The 16,644-nt window shown below is 41.9% G+C and overlaps 1 protein-coding gene across 1 annotated transcript in view; it reads left to right on the forward strand.

The window, feature by feature from the left end:
- The window catches only part of plekhh2 (pleckstrin homology domain containing, family H (with MyTH4 domain) member 2), a 57,032-nt gene that overhangs the window by 25,813 nt on the left and 14,575 nt on the right, over window positions 1-16,644 (forward strand). Inside the window, exons 11-19 of the mRNA XM_028604127.1 lie at window positions 1,203-1,297; window positions 1,431-1,590; window positions 2,451-2,587; window positions 13,631-13,744; window positions 13,990-14,076; window positions 14,227-14,385; window positions 14,989-15,069; window positions 15,450-15,629; window positions 16,046-16,154. Coding sequence (XP_028459928.1) covers window positions 1,203-1,297; window positions 1,431-1,590; window positions 2,451-2,587; window positions 13,631-13,744; window positions 13,990-14,076; window positions 14,227-14,385; window positions 14,989-15,069; window positions 15,450-15,629; window positions 16,046-16,154 — 1,122 coding nt within the window. The remainder of the gene's footprint in view (window positions 1-1,202; window positions 1,298-1,430; window positions 1,591-2,450; window positions 2,588-13,630; window positions 13,745-13,989; window positions 14,077-14,226; window positions 14,386-14,988; window positions 15,070-15,449; window positions 15,630-16,045; window positions 16,155-16,644) is intronic.

Consider the following 16,644-nt stretch of genomic DNA (forward strand, 5'->3'; position numbering starts at 1 on the left):
CCCCTCTCTCCCCTCTATTCCCCCTTTCCCTCTCTATCTGCACTATCTAATAAAATAAAAAAGGAGGTAATGCATCAACACTGTCCAGCTCAGTGTGAAGATGATGGAGTAGAAGCGCTGCTTGGTCTTTGTGGTGATCAAATGTACTGTAGGTGCTCTTTGGATACTTCAGGTGTACTGTGCTCATTCCATCTTGTGAAGGGGGCCTCATTGCATCGGTAGAATATGTTCTCGAATGCAAAGTCTCCTTCAAATACAATCCAAGGTACACTGTAGCATTTGTGAAAAAAATCAAGCTAGCAAAGACCACACCATCAACCAGATACGTTCAAACTATTTGTCAATGAGAAATGATTGGTGTGTGAGGTGTGAATTCACTTGTAGTCATCCGTTTGCATCCACTGACTGCGTTGTGGGGAAGCTTCAGTAGGGAATCCGCCCTAGCGGCCGGGCATTACAGACCCCCTTAGGACAGGGTTTCCGCAGGGTCTTGAAAAATCTTAAAAAGTCTAAAATTTCAAAATCAGAATTTTAGGCCTTAAAAAGTCTTAAATTCGCTGAAGAATTGTGTTCTATGTCTTAAATCATTTCAAAAAGGTCTACATTTTCTCATTGAGATGCTCCTGCTGTGCTTTACAATGTAGTTTTTTTTTCCCTTGTGGTGTTGTAGTTCTTTCTTTCCCTACTCCAAATATAATAGCTGAATTACGAATACAAATGAGAACAACCTGCAACTTATATTGCAGCCGAGTGCAATAATGCACGAGTCTCGTTCGGAACGGATTTTATACTTTAGCTATTAGGAAGTGCAAGTTTAGCCATGTTTCCGGACTTTTTTTTTATGTCATGATATAGGTCTTAAATTTTATTTATATGGTCTTAAAAAGGTCTTAAAAAGTCTTAAATTTGACTTGGTGAAACCTGCAGAAACCCTGTAGGACCTAAAGGAGGGGAAGCAGAAACTGTGGGAGGAAGGGGTTAGGTGGGTATTTAGAGGAATGCCGGAAGAGGCGTGGTTGAGGAATGGACCTGCTCCCCAAATTATGCTAGGTAGCTTCAGTTATTTTACATGGCAATATGCATTTAAGATGACCCAACTCTCCAGCTCAGTCTCAGCTACAGAGATATTCAGCTCAGTCTCAGCTACAGAGATATTCAGCTGAACACCTGACTAACTAACTGAACTGTGATCTGTGTTGCAGACCCTTACCTCCAGTCCTCCTATCCTGCCTTTGTAATGTACACATCCCTCATTTATAAAAACATGACTACTCCAGTTTACACTACTCTGAAGGGGGTAAGTGCAACACTTTGTTTTTATTGGCCTGTGACCATGTCAGCAAAGCTGTTTTTTTGATATACAGTTTTTTGTATGTCTATGACTGTGTGCAAGTGCTGTGTTGACCCAACGCCCCACTTCCGTCTTGCAGAAAGCCACCATGCTGAGCAGCAGTCCGTTCTCAGACGAGTCGTCCAGCTCCGAGGAGTCCTCTAGCTCCGGAGAGGAGGACGGCTCCCTCTGCAGCTCCCACACCTCGTCCAGCTCCCGCAAGGACAGCAGCCCGGGCAGCCCGCGCTCTCTCAAGAGAGGTACAGCACACACACACATATTGGACAGATTAGGTCAGGAAAGTGGGAGAGAGAGGGGCAGGACATGCAGCAAAGGGCTGTGGGTCGGAACACGCTCAACCAGGCGAGCTAACCCAGCACCCCTGGAAGTTTTTTTTTAGAATTCCCACAGCAGCTGGAGTAAAAAACATCCTTGATCACAGTAGCTGCTGTAGTGGTCAACTCTAAATCAATCGCTCCGTTTCAAAAGGTATTTAATGTCGTGCAAACATAATGAGGATCTTTATTAAAAACATGTAGATTGTGGCAGGGTTGGATCAGTGGGTAGAGCAGGCGCACATGTATTTAGAGGTTTATGCCTCTAAATCCAGGGTTCTACTCCGACCTGTGACAATTTCCTCCATGTCTTCCCTTTCTCACCTGTCCTGTCCGTTAAAGGTGGAAAAGCCCAAAAAGATTATCAAAAAAAAAACATGTAGATGTGTATCATTATGTACAATGTTGCAGGGCTGGGCAATATATGTATTCTTGACCAAAAACATCAGTGTTGATATTGCGGCGATATTGTAGGTTTGACAATTGGTGCTTTCACAAAATATTCACACAATGAGAGTTTCGATGAATAATGATCAGTAATGTGGATAATGACTAAGTGGGTAAAGGCAAATAATAGAACAGCTAGTAAGTCTGGTAAGTTCAGAAAAGGAAATCACTTCACTGCAATGTAGCCTTTAAAACCAGGAAAAGACAACACGTATGCCATATAATGACATCCAAAATCTAAGACGATATCTAGTCTGATATATCGATATTGATTTAATATTGCTATATTGTCCAGCCCTACTATGTTGTCAACTACTTTACTCTCTCTTCTCCTCCAGCTGTGTCCATGTCTTCTATGACATCAGAGAGCGACTATGCCATCCCTCCTGATGCCTACTCCACCGACACAGAGTGCTCTGAACCGGAGCAAAAACTCCCCAAAACCTGCTCTTCAGCCAGTGACAACGGCAAGAGTGTGAGTCAGTGTGTTCTTTGGGAGATCGGCCTGTTGACTGGCCTAGCCTTAAGGCTGTTTTATGCTTCTGCGTTGAATCAACGACGTACTCCAAGCCCTCCGCCGTAACTCAACGTGCACCTCCAAAAAATTTTAACTTTGCCTCGAGGCGACTCAGACCGCAATAAATTTAGTGGAGTAAAAGCATACATTTTATTTAGGAAATGTAGTGGACAGGGTTCGTACGGGTGCTTGAAATCCTTGAAAATGCTTGAATTTTGATGTTGTGTTTTCAAGGTTTGAAAAGTGCTTGAATTTTGGATAAAATGCTTGAAAATGCATTAAATTGTAACTGTATTTCTTTCACAAGAAATACCTATCTGACTGAATAGTTGGTTTATTAAATTGAGAAATAAAATGCTGGAGAGCCTAACATTGCCCAACAACCTGCTCGCTTGTGCATGTGTGACTGCGATCTGCCGCCACGCCAAGACCCACCCTAGGAAGCAGCTTGATTGGTTGGGGTAAGGCATTTCACCTTGAGTGGTTGAGGTTAGGATAGCCGATTGGTCAGGGGATAGGACCTGTACAAATGGGGTTATGTTACCTTGCGTAAGCATCATGGACAACTAGCCAATAAATACTATTGAAGGGCGGGTCTTGTCTTGGCCATAGTGGGATTTGTAATATCGGCAGGCTGTTGTTTCAATGAACGTTGGCTGGAAGATGAAAAATACAAATTATGGATTAAACAGGGACAAACCCTACAAACCAAAACAAAGTCTGCAAAAAAAGACATGCAGCTTTACACAATGGGCGAGTCTGCACTCTCGAGTCACATGAAGTAGGTTTCAAGTAAGCCAACTGAAGTAGCCTGCTGTACACGTTAGCGCCAGTTGGCGCCTATTTGTTTACGCTTGTAACTTCTAGCTAGGAATCCGCAGGCTAAGTGACTGAGAGTACTTGGTGTGATAATGTAATGTTAGTATTGCATGTCCGTCATGGCACGTTCATTTGTGGAATATGCAGTAAACATAGCCAAAGTTACATCACAATAACTCTAACATTACTACCCGCAAATTAAAACCTGCAAACGTTAGACCAGTGCATATCAGAAATCGTGTCAGATGGAGTGTCATACAAGTAGCCTACTGTAAGGTTGAGGATGGCCTTATGCAATATTTACACTGCTCTATTCCAGTAGATAAATGTATGTCTTGGCAATGAAATACATTTTTTTTATAAACTGAAATACTAATGGTGCAACAACACAGGGTGAAAGGAGGAGCTGCAGCAATGTGCAGTACAACAAAAATATGGTGTTTTTTGAAACTTAAACCATGTAAACCTATTCTGGTACAACCTCAAAATACAATTATGAACCTGAAAATAAGCATAATATGTATGCTTTAACACCTGGCTTGACTCCTATACCTGCAAAGAGTTGATTAATGAGGCAATTTATATTAAGTTGGATAAAATGTATTTTCCCCTGCATTGCAATTTCATGATTTTATAGAGAGATGGGGTCCTGTAGGTTAACATCATGTATATATATATATATATATATATATATATATATATATATATACATGATACTCAGTGTAATGCTGGGCATTTACTATTGTTGTTGTCACCTTCCTCCAAAAAAACACCAATATGGTTTGGAAATATAAACCCTGTCATTGTAATTGAAAACAGCAGTGTTATTGTTGGAGTTGTAATGCAATATCATATAAATGTAAAAACACAGCACATTGACCTGAGGATAATTGATAACTGTCATAGTTTCTGTGAAAATGTTTGATGAGTATTTAGGTGATAGTATAAGGTTTTGTAGTGTTGAAATTTTAAAATAAATTAAAAAAAAAAAATCCTAGAAGACTTTAGTTCTTAAAGACAAGAGTTCTAAAAAGTCAATAACAGTGATTCAATCAGAATCATTCTTAATACACTCTTCAGCCTGAACACACACTGTTCATTTGTGCTTGATGAATTAACTTGTGTTTGAGTACTCTCTATTTTCCAGTCTATTGTTAGAAATTGTTGGAAATTTTTCATTGTCACTTTGACAACAACCTACAACCTGACGACAACAACATACCAATGGAGTTCGTTGAAGGAAGCAGAGGCATCTACAGACCCATCAGGGTGTTGTTCGACACGCCCATATATGAGCGCGCTTTGCAGCTCTGCTGGCATACGAAGTCTTACAAGACCAATATTGCATTGGTGATTGAACTTTTGAGGCTTCAGCGGGAAAATAGTATCCCATCTAAGGTGAGTGTTGAAGATATGACAGACCTGCTGGTAGAGCAAAGCAAAGCTACAGTGAGAATGCAGCTCTGGGAGTTTGAATTGGAGGACTTTGATAAGGAAGATGCCAAGCCTCTTCTCATGCTGGTATGGGAGGTAATCAACAGCATGAAAATTGAGTTTGAAGCCAGAAGGCTACTTAATTCGCCAGAAGACATCCCTCCTTGTTTTCAACATCCAAAGCTTGTTAATTTGGCTCAGGAGTACGGCAGGAGCCTGACACAGCAGCTGCAGTCGGCCCCCAGCTCCAAACTGCTTGGCCCAAGAGATGTGGTGATGGAGGTGCTTCCAAAAGTCTTGCAGGGCTTTTGGTTACCTCCTCCAAGCACCTTCCTCAACATGCCCTCCCAGCAGCTCAGCGAAATGGCTGTTGGTGTCACAAAGTTTGTTTTGGACCGGGTCTCCACTGCTTTGTCCACTGTGCACCATTGGGTCAACTTCTCCCGGTCCATCAGAGACAGCATGGTCCTGTCTATCCAGGAAACGGTTAGGCAGATGTACCCTCAAGACGTCCTGAGGAGAGGGCTTAACTGCTTTGCAGCAGAGGTGCTGAACACTATTGTTGATGCTGCAGTGAAAGAGGTCCTTGTGCTGTTTCAGCCTCAGACTGATACTCCTGTGCCTGCAAATTCAAGCACCAAAAATGATTGCACCCAGGCTGGAGATTTGAATGAGGAGCCTGGTCTGGAGGAAGATGGTGATCCAATCCAAGATCCAGAATCTTCTGTTTTGTCTTCTCTACCCAATCCTCTGACTCCCAATGCTGAACCTGCTGCCAATATTTTCTTGGATGAAACGGTATCATCTGCCTCTATGCTCCGCCTAGAAGCTGACTCTGCTGTGGTTCCAGCTCTGCCATCTTCTGTTCCCCATACTGATGAACGTCCTACCATCACTGTTGTCCAGGATGGTTTGACAATCAGCCAGATTGAACCAGCTGAGCAGCCTGCACCAAAGGCAGACTTTGCTACATTCAATTCAATTCAATTTTATTTATAGTATCAAATCATAACAAAAGTTATCTCAAGACACTTTACAGATAGAGTAGGTCTAGACCACACTCTATAAATTCCAAAACCCCAAGAGCAAGCATTAGCAGTGGCTATTGCGACAGTGGCAAGAAAAAAAAAAAACTCCCTTTTAGGAAGAAACCTTGGACAGACCCAGACTCTTGGTAGGCGGTGTCTGACGGGCCGGTTGGGGGCGTGATGAACAGTGGTGATAACAGTCACATTAGAAGTCACAGTGACTTCGAAGGTTATCGTGGAAGTTCATGTCATAGCAGGGCACATCGTGTCATACTGAGTAGTGCAGTCTCCTATACCGGATCCTGACTACTCTGTGCATAGGAACATCACAGCAGGGCGTTGCGGGATGTAACGTGGCGCTGCAGAGCACGGGTGGAGGCTGCGGATGCAGCAGAACGCAGCAGGATGCGTCCGGGAAATGCAGAAAATTGCAGAGCATAGCTCTGCGAAGAAGAAACATAAGGACTCCGGGGAGTAAACTCCCCAGAGCTAGATTAGTAACAAGCATTTCTGGGACAGGATGCATACAAAAGTAACAAGTAGAGATGAGAGAGCAGCTCAGTGTGTCTTAGGGAGGAACAGCCTCCCCGGCAGTCTAGAATTGTAATAGCATAACTTAAGAGAGGCAGATTAAAGAGAGGTGCCTGGTCGGGCTAGAACTCTCCCCAACCGGATCGGGCTGTACTGGCCTGCCTCCCTCTACTCTCGCTAGATTATTAATTATACAGTATATAAAACTGATGACTACGAGGAGAAGCAGTGGGCCGGGTTAGGTGGACGCTTCAACTCCTCGTTCCCTAACTATAAGCTTTATCAAAGAGGAGGGTTTTCAGTTTACTCTTAAATGTGGTGACGGTGTCTGCCCCTCGAACCCAGACTGGGAGCTGGTTCCACAATACTGGAGCCTGATAGCTGAAGGCCCTGGCCCCCAGTCTACTTCCAGAGACTCTAGGAACCACAAGTAGCCCCGCATTCCGGGAGCGCAGTGCTGTAGTGGGACAATAAGGATACTATGAGCTTTGTATGTCAGGAGGGGGATTTTAAATTCGATCCTAGATTTCACTGGAAGCCAATGCAGAGAAGCTAATACAGGAGAAATATGATCTCTTCTCTTAGTTCTCGTCAGAACACGTGCTGCAGCATTCATACATCATCTCTGAAAAGTGAGGACTTGAGCGACCAGATCACCAGAGAACCAAACCTGACTCCTGTGCTTGCAAATTCAAGCACCAAAAATGATTGCACCCAGCACACCCAGGCTGGAGATTTGAATGAGGAGACTGGTCTCGAGGAAGATGGTGAACCAATCGAAGATGCAGAATCTTTTGTCTTCTCCACCCACTCCTCTGACTCCCAATGCTGAACCTGCTGCCAATATTTTCTTGGATGAAACGGTATCATCTGCCTCTATGGTCCGCCTAGAAGCGGACTCTGCTGTGGTTCCAGCTCTGCCATCTTCTGTTCCCCCTACTGATGAACCTCTTGACATCACTCTCAGTCAGGATGGTTTGAGGGCCAGATGTACCATCGCAAGGGGAAAGTGGGAGTTTCCCATAAAGAGATGGGAGGGGAAGCGTAAAGTGCGCCTGCGATGCCCTTCGGTGTCATTTAAGTGTTAACTTGTGCTTCCTGTTTGCAAGTTACTAATTAGCTCAGCTGGTTCTGTTGTGCAGAGGCCACTTAAGCTGCAGTATCCTCTGTCTCTTCTCTCTGCTCTGGCTGTACTCACAGGCACACCAAGGTTTGGTTATATTTGGTTAGGTTGTCCTAGGTTTGCTTCTCTTTTTTTTGAGTTTACACTTTACAACACCAACACACGCAACGATTTCACTCATGCACACCCTACACCACTGTCACTACTGATTTCCACATCCCATTCTGTATATAGTTAATTTGGTCTAATTTGGTTCAATTTGTTAAAGTATTGTTTAAACATTTAACATGGTATTGTCTCCCTCTTTGTTATGATGACCACCTAAGCCAGGTCATGAAAAGTGGGTGCTCGTTAAATTAAGTTATATTAGTAGTGGTGTGCTTAGTGTTAATTGGTTGGTCCAGCTAAAGGTTGATTTTAGCTGTGCTTCATGTGCTTTATTGGAAGCCTTTGATTGTGAGGTGATTTGTCTCTGGTTAATTCAGAGAATGACTGTTACTGTATGTTGCCCTGTGGACAGAAGTTTCTCCGTCAGGTTGTAGGGTGCTTTTATCCAGGGATGTTGTCCGTTTTTTTTTTTTTTTTTTTCTGTCAGTGTGGTAGGAAAGTGGCAAGAGCGATTGTCTCGGGGGCACATCCGCTGCAGCTGGAGGGTCGCCAATTTTTGGTTGCTCTTTCGGGCTGCTAATGTCATTGAATGCATATAATGGTTATTATTGCAGCCAATGCCGTGTACCACACGAAGCCTAGGGTTGAGATTTAGCTAGCTTTTGGCTAGGCAGTTAAGGGGAAATTCTCTGTCGTTGGGCTGACAATTTCTAAAGTGTGACTGTGATGGTGGTTGATGTATAGTTTTCTGTATTGTCCTTTGTGATGATGGCTTCCATGTCTGATTTCTTTTTGTTTTTTAGGCACCCACAGTAGATTTTGTAAATGGTTGTAAAAAGGATCAGTTGTTGGAGATAGATGATCATTATGACAATGCTGAAAAAGCAAAAGGAGAGTTTTGATGTCTTTATTTGAATGTGGTGTGTTAAATCAAACTGAGATTGAGTCTGTGCCCATGTCCGTATCTGTTGCAACAGGGTGCAGGCAGCAAGTTTAACTTTTGAGCAGCAGAAGGAGCTGTTAGCTTTGCAGTTTGAGCAGGAGACGCATAGCAGGCATTTTGAGAGAGAGAGGAAAAGTTGGAGTTGGAGAAACTTCGGCAGGCAGAAAAGCGTGAATTGGAGAAAATGCATCAGGAAACTGAGAGGAGGAAGTTGGACTTGGAGCAGTCTAGGTTTGGTTTGGATATTGTTGCCAACTGGCGTTTAGTGCCGCAGTTGAATGAACGGGACCCTGATTATTTTTTCACTCTCTGCGAAAACGTTGCCAATGCAAAAAAAAAAGGCCAGATTCAGACAGGGTGCTGATGCTTCAGTGTGTCCTCACTGGTCGGGCCCAGGAGGCCTATTCGGCTATATGTGGTGAGGATGGCTTGGATTATACGACTGTGAAAGCAGCTGTCTTGAAGACATACGAGTTGGTTCCTGAAGCTTATCGTCAGAAGTTCAGAAACTGGGTAAAGGGGGATAAGCAGACCAATGTAGAGTTTGTCCGTGGTTTGACTTGCCATTTTCAACATTGGTGTTCTGCTACCAAGGTGAGTTCTTTTGTGAGCTTATCATATTGGAGCAGTTTAAAGATGCCATCCCCCTTCTATATATGTAAATGAGCAGAAGCCCACCACTGCACTGAAGGCAGCAGAGTTAGCTGATGACTTTGTGTTGACGCATAAGAACAGTTTTGGTTATGTAGCCTACGCTCTGTTGGAGATTGGAAAGGTAATGTTGGTGGCAGTATGAATCCGCACGGTGGCGTGGAGTTTGCAAAGCCAGGCCTCTCACGTAAGCCTGCTTGGACAGCGTGACAAGAGGGCAGTACGATATGCAACTATTGCCGTGATGAGGGTCATTGGAAAGACCAGTGTCTGCTATTAAAGGTAAACCCAATTTGCCTTTTCATGCTCCAGCTATGCTTTGTTCCACAGTCTCAGAAAAGCCTGTTTGTATGGCCTCTAGTGTGGGCTCGGGTGAGTCCAGTGGGTAAGTTGAAAGGTACAGTTCAGGGTTATTTCCTTCATGAAGAGCTGCTGGTAAGGAAATGGTTGCCCTGTGGTGACAGGTTTGTTGGGGACCCAATTGTTCAGGTGGTGGTGCCCACCAAACTGCGTGATGTGGTTTTGAAAGTGGGACATCTTGTGGTGCGTAAAATGCGCCACTGTATTTTACAGTATTGTTTTTGGCCTTGGTTGAAACAGAATGTTGCTACTTACATCAGGGCGCGTAACGTTTTTCAGCTCACCAGGAGGCCGTACTTCTACCCTGCTGTGTCTGAGACCTGCTCCTTTGGTTGGGGCCGGGTTGGGTGCCTCTGCGTACGCTGTGGCAGACATTTTGTTCCGAGGCAAGTGGGCTAATTGTCTATGCTAACCTTGGGGTTTCCGTCAGTGCCCCATTTTTGTTTTGCTCTCTCTCTCTTCCTCTGAATTTGCTTCAGGATCCAGTTGCTGAGGTGTGACAAGGGGGGCAAGACAGTGCAGGTTTGGGGGAGGTTCCCTCGTGTTGGGTAGGACTACATAGATATAGGTAGGCCTATAGAAGAATTATTGCAGGATGCCCTGTCATGTGTTAGTGTCAGTTGGTAAATGGAGGAGGGAGGGAGGAGATGTGATGTCATTTAATTGTTTTTGCTGTCTACCTTGAGGAGGTGTGTCTTAACTTGTGCCTCCTGTTTGCAGGTTACTAATGAGAGTAACTCAGCTCAGCTGGTTCTGGTGTGCTGAGGCTACTTTTTGTTGAGTTTACACTTTACAACACACACACGCACCTATTTCACTCATGCACACCCTACACCACTGTCACTACTGATTTCCACATCCCATTCTGTATATAGCGAATTTGGTCTAATTTGGCTCAGTTTGGTTTAATAAAGTATTGTTTAAACATTTAACATGGTGTTTTCTCCCTCTTTGTTATGACCACCTGAGCCAGGTCATGACAGTGCCTAATTATGTATTTTGCGGTATGTACAAAAACGGCCCGTGACAGCGCACCTAAAAGCAGGTGTAATCAAATCTCCGACTCAGCGTTCACATTCCATTCCAGCAGTGGTTAAACTCCTCGCTACATTACAAATATTAGCATCAGGATCATTTCAAACAGTCATAGCATCAGCAGTGGGAATATCGCAGTCTGCACTCAGCCGTATCATAGCACCAGTACTTAACGCTTTCCTACAGCGCATTAGTCAATACATACATTTCCCCACCACTAATGCCGAAATAACACGCATCAAGCTGTTACCTCATAAACAAGCAGATCAACTTTGTTATTGCTAAATCTTTGTTTTGACGGACTTTGGCTGATCCATGATAGAAAGAGAGAAGGAGGCCCATTCAATTGCGCTTTTAAATGCGCACAATTTACGGTATAGTGGGCAGAAAAAGGCGCTGATGACCCAATGAACTGCAGGTTTGGTAAATCCGACATAAGCTTATGTATCACAAAAAATCATAACATTTATTTTTATGTAAGGATATACAAACAGCCAGCAATAATAACAGATGTAAGAAATGAGCACTTTGAAGTGCAGAGAAATTATTAAGGTGACAAAGTTTTTCCTATATCCACAAAGAATAAACAAAGGAATGCATCAGAACAATCAAAGTACAATACTCTTGAGTTACTAAGAAACTTTCTAATTATAAATGTATATTTTAATGATTGAGGGTAAGGTACTCAAGGTATTTTCTTTTACTGGGGACATTAGTCCTATTAAATGTGCAAAGTTGACCAAACGTGAGATAAAACTGCACTTCAAATGTTGGCTAATAATAAAAAGGTGAAAGGGGAGAGTATAATTAATGGTTTGTAGGATAGTACTGGTAAGGTACTCCAATTTGAAACACTAAACACTAAATACATTTTAGATAATAGGCTACAATGTATTACTATGAGAATTGTAATACACTATGATCCGTGAGTATTATGATACTTGACCTTAAGTCACTATAAAATGCTTTTTAATGTGTCATGATTATTGTTATTGTTATGAGTGCTTATAACTATAATTATACAGTGCTTCAAGCGCATTATGCATTATAAGTATGTTTTTATAATGCATTATAGACATGGGCATCGTAGAAATTGTTACCAATATGGTATATATTTTATAAAATCTGGGTCCACCAAATATTTCTCATTTTTCTGTGATAAATCTGTTGTTCTAAAGCAATGTTGACAGTTAAAAAAAAACAGTATATGTCGCGGTTATAAGGACTAATATTTATACGCGCGTGCGTGGTTTGCATGACAAGGTTTTCTGTTCTATGGTCGACAAGTGCTAAATAATAAAAGCACCAAGAACAAGTGAGAGAGAGAAAATACAAGACAGAAAGTACACGAATGGAAGAGGAGAGGAAAGAATAGAAGAGAGTGGTGGATGAAGAGAAGAAAAACACGGGAGAAGGAAACACAGGAAGGAAGAGAGCAAGACTTAGGAAGAGAAAAGTGCAGCTTGTTCAACTCTGAAACTAAACATCACTTCCTCTGAATGTCCTTCCTTTGTTTAGCTTATCCCTCCTTTGCTCTTCATACGTCCTCCCTGCTACTGTTGGAGATCAGTGCCAAGCAATAGAGCTCTTCTGATTATGGAAGAGAGCGCAGGTTTGGAGACAGGGAGGGAAAAGCAGCGCTGTAGGGCATGACTGATGGTTTGTTGGTATCGTGTTTCTTGTGTATGAATTAAAACCAAGGCCTGTTAAATATTTCTGTTCAAATCCTATGTCTTCATATTTTAGCCCTTGAAATTACTTCAGTTTTACAGCCTGAAAATCACATTATCTGGGAAGCAATATTTGGTCATTTATTCATAGGCAGCCCAAACTTTGTAGGGTGGAAGACAAACATGTCAATATGACTGAACCATTATGAGTTTGTACAGCGTGTCCTAGATTTGGAAAGAAAAGTGTGAAAAGACTGAAATCAAGGGTAGCATAAACTTTGAGCAAAATCTAAGAGAGTGCACCAACTGTTTTCCTGGATTTTGACCCAGAATGAGCCAGCTGCATGTCATTTGGCTCACATCTTCTTACTCAGTGCTCCTCTCCGATAGCTGTCTTGCTGTATGTTACGTTAGGAACCGTGAAGAGAAGGTGATAATTCGGGGTTAGTGAAGTGAACCTGTCGAGGGATTTTGTTTGGGGTAATTGTTTTTACATTGACTCAGGCGGGTTAGATAGCAAGCAAAGTCTACATTTTGAAAAACAAAACTTGTGTTTTGTTTAAATATCTGATCCTTCTGCTATTACGAACATACAATTTTGGCTGTTTATATAGCATTATATCTTTTAATGTGACAAAAACACAAAATAAGAATTTTGACGATGTATTGGTATATATTTTACGGTGGTGTAAGGTGCTGGAAAAAGCTTTAAAATGCACCTTGAAAGTGCTTGAAAAGTGCTTGAATTTGACCTTGGAAAAGGTGTACAAACCCTGAGTGGAATAAAAGTAAAAGTTTCTGAAAATATAAATAACAAAGTACAGATACGTGGAAATTCTACTTAAGTACAGTAGTGAAGTATTTGTACTTTGTTACATTACAACACTGGATTGGAAAATGTGCTTTCAATGAATTTTTGGGGAACTTTTATAGAAAAACATTTTTAAAAAAGACTGAAAAATGTGATATTCTATTGTGCAGGGACATTCAGAACTTTGTTGACTTTAAAAAAGGCAAACAAACCCTTTTTTTAACTTTTGTTAATTTATATTTTCATTTATGGTTGGTATTGATTTTCGCATATAACACACAACTACATAGACTGTATTTTAGGCGTAAACTTGAATAACTTAGTATGGTGACCTTAATCAGTTTAAGCTCAAAAGGACCCGTTGGCAAACACATTCATGTAGAATCTCTAAATGGTAAGAGGGAACATTTTTGCCTATTTTAAAGAGTTACTCTTCCATCCACTGCACTTTACAGTGAATCAAACTGAACAGTGTTGTATTTGTGTAGGAACCAATGGAGAAGTCAGGCTACCTGTTGAAAATGGTGAAGACCTGGAAGAAAACATGGAAGAGACGCTGGTTTGTCCTCAAAGACGGAGAGCTGCTCTACTACAACTCACCTGTGGGTTTTATACAACGGCTTTTATTATTCTGTTGCTTTATTACGCAAGTAACACAATTAGTTTTTTTGAAAATGTTCTTTTGAACTTGTATATATTCCATATATGTTTCTCTTGTTATTAAATGTGGTATGAATGGTATTAATCTGTTGTTCTGTTGACAGCTCATTTGTATTTATTCAGCTCAGTGGGTGTGCGTCTGTACCTCTGCAGTGAGCCACTGTTAAACTTTATTATTCTCCCATAGAGTGATGTGATCAGAAAACCTCAGGGTCAGATCGAAGTCAATGCCACCAGCAGCATCGCCCGTGGAGATGGAAAACAAGTCCTCCAGGTATTTGAATATCTGTCTACTCTAACACAATTCTATCCAGTCAAATCCTGACACCTTTAATCACGAAAATGCAGTCGCACAATAAAAAAAAAAACTGATTTGAGTTCATCCTCGCGTTCACCCATGTTTTTCTTGTTGTGTGTACTGTAGGTGGTGACAGGGAAGCGTGTGTACTACCTGAAGGCTGACTCACCTAACCTGCTGGAGGAGTGGCTCAGGGTGCTGCAGAGCGTGCTCAGGGTGAAAGCTGCCAGTCCTCTCTTCACCCAGCCGGATATTCGCCCTGGCATGAAGGGACTGCTCATCAAGGTCCAACAGCCTACCAACAATTTGACTTAAAAGAACACGCCGACTTATTGGGACTTTGTCTTATTCACCGTATCCCCCAGAGTTAGATAAGTCCATACATACCCTTCTTGGCATGGTTTTATGACGGTTAGCCTAATAGCTGGTTTGATTTGCATTGAGAGATAGGAATGGAAAATACCCTATGCCAATCTCTAGGTATGGTGAAGGGCATGTGATGATGTGGGGCTATTTTAATTCCAAAGGCCAAGGGAACTTTATCAGGATGCATAGTATCCTGGATCCATGAAATAACTGGCCTTTAAAAATCAAAATCTGCCTGCCTCTATGGGAATTTAACATAGGGGTGTACTGACTTTTGTAGCCAGCGGTTTAGACATTAATGGCTGTATGTTGAGTTATTTTGAGGGGACAGCACATTTACACTGTTATACAAGCTGTACACTTAATACTTTACATTGTAGCAAAGTGTCATTTCTTCAGTGTTGTCCCATTAAAAGATATAATGAAATATTTACTAAAATGTGAGATACTGTATATACCACCACATATGTCATGTTAGATTGTCACAGCAGTTAGTGAAATTTGTTTCTTGCTCCATGGCAGGTGAAGCACGGCTACTCTAAGCGCGTTTGGTGTGCCCTGATTGGCAAAACCTTGTACTATTTCCGCAGCCAAGAGGACAAGGTAAGATTCAACATCAATTCTCCCAGTCTTACTGTAAGATTTACAGCATGTAGAGACAGAACTACAATGCTCCCGTCACGTTCGTCTTTTTTATGTTTTACCTGAAGTGATGTACTCTGCTGTAAAGCCTGCTAGTTCTTATTATAAAAATGTGTAACAGTAATAAACCTTGATCCTTGTCTTGAAGTTGACTAAATTGGGTCTGGAAAGTCATTCAAGAGCCCATGATTTGATGCTTAAGAAGTTGTGGGAACCATGTTTATTTCAGTGGTGCAACACAAAAGATGTTACTTTTTATTTCAGTGTGTGTATGTGTGTGTGTGTGTGTGTGTGTGTGTGTGTGTGTGTGTGTGTTTGTGTGTGTGTTCGTGTGTTTCCAGTTTCCCCTGGGACAGATTAAGCTGTGGGAAGCCCAGGTGGAGGAGGTAGACAGGTCAAGAGATTCAGATGATGACCTAAAGGCATGTGGGCGGGGCTTACAGGCGGCATCTTTTACCATCGCCATCCACCCACAAGAGCAAGGGCCGACCTACCTGCTCATCGAGTCCCGCCACGAAAAGGTCAGCCTCGCTCTGAAAGAAAAGTTTTTTTTTTGTGAGGGCTGCAATTTTTCTGCTCTGCACTTCCAAAATTTGCTGCAAGAGATTAGTCATCAGGACAGTGTATCAGCCTTGTATGTTCTATTGCTAAAGTTAAAATGTCTGTATGTGGGGCTCTTCTATTCATTATTAACAAATCAGAAAGGAAATCTGCTTTAAGCTTTACCTTTGCAGCATTCAAATGCTTCTCTCAGACATTGTTGGTTTAGCACAGAAAATGTAAATGCTTTCAGCGGGAATTCACTGTGTTTTAAGTTTCAACTAATAACTGATCATAAGGCCTAATTGTATTCTCAGTATGAACAGAATGTGAACATTTCTTGTGTTTATTTGATGTGCCTCTGGTATCACTGATGTTAATGTGTGTAATTCTATAGGACTCGTGGCTGTACCATCTGTCTGTGGCAGCGGGCACCACCGTGGGTATAGTCGGCACTGAGTTTGAACAACTGGTGGGAAAACTCTTCCAACTGGATGGAGATCCAAGTAAGAATCTCCTACAAATGATTTTCTTTTTCGTCCTGTATTTGATTGTGATTTACTAATAGCTGCTTTCACTTTTTTACTTAAAAACATATTATGCTTTTTGACTTTTCCCCTTTCCTTTTATTATGTTATATATCTTTTTTGTGCACGTTCTAGGTTAACAAAGTGAAAAAGTCCCCCCCAAAGGGACTTACTATCTCCAACAGAAAACACTGTTCACAAACTGCTCCAAACAGCTCTATTGTAGTCCGCCTAGTGGCTAGCGTGGAACGCCCTCATACTCTGCTTCTGACTGGCTAGTAGTCCTTACCTAGGTACTGAGCATGTGCAACTCCCAACAAAGATGTAACCGGGTGAAAAGAGGAGCTGCAGCAATGTGCAGTACAACAAAAATATGGTGTTTTTTTTTATTAAACCACGTAAACCTATTCTGATATAACCTATAAATATAATTATGAACCTGAAAATGAGCATAATAGGAGCAGTTTAA

This window comes from Perca flavescens, chromosome 17 (assembly GCF_004354835.1).
Source record: "Perca flavescens isolate YP-PL-M2 chromosome 17, PFLA_1.0, whole genome shotgun sequence".
Taxonomy (NCBI): domain Eukaryota; kingdom Metazoa; phylum Chordata; class Actinopteri; order Perciformes; family Percidae; genus Perca; species Perca flavescens.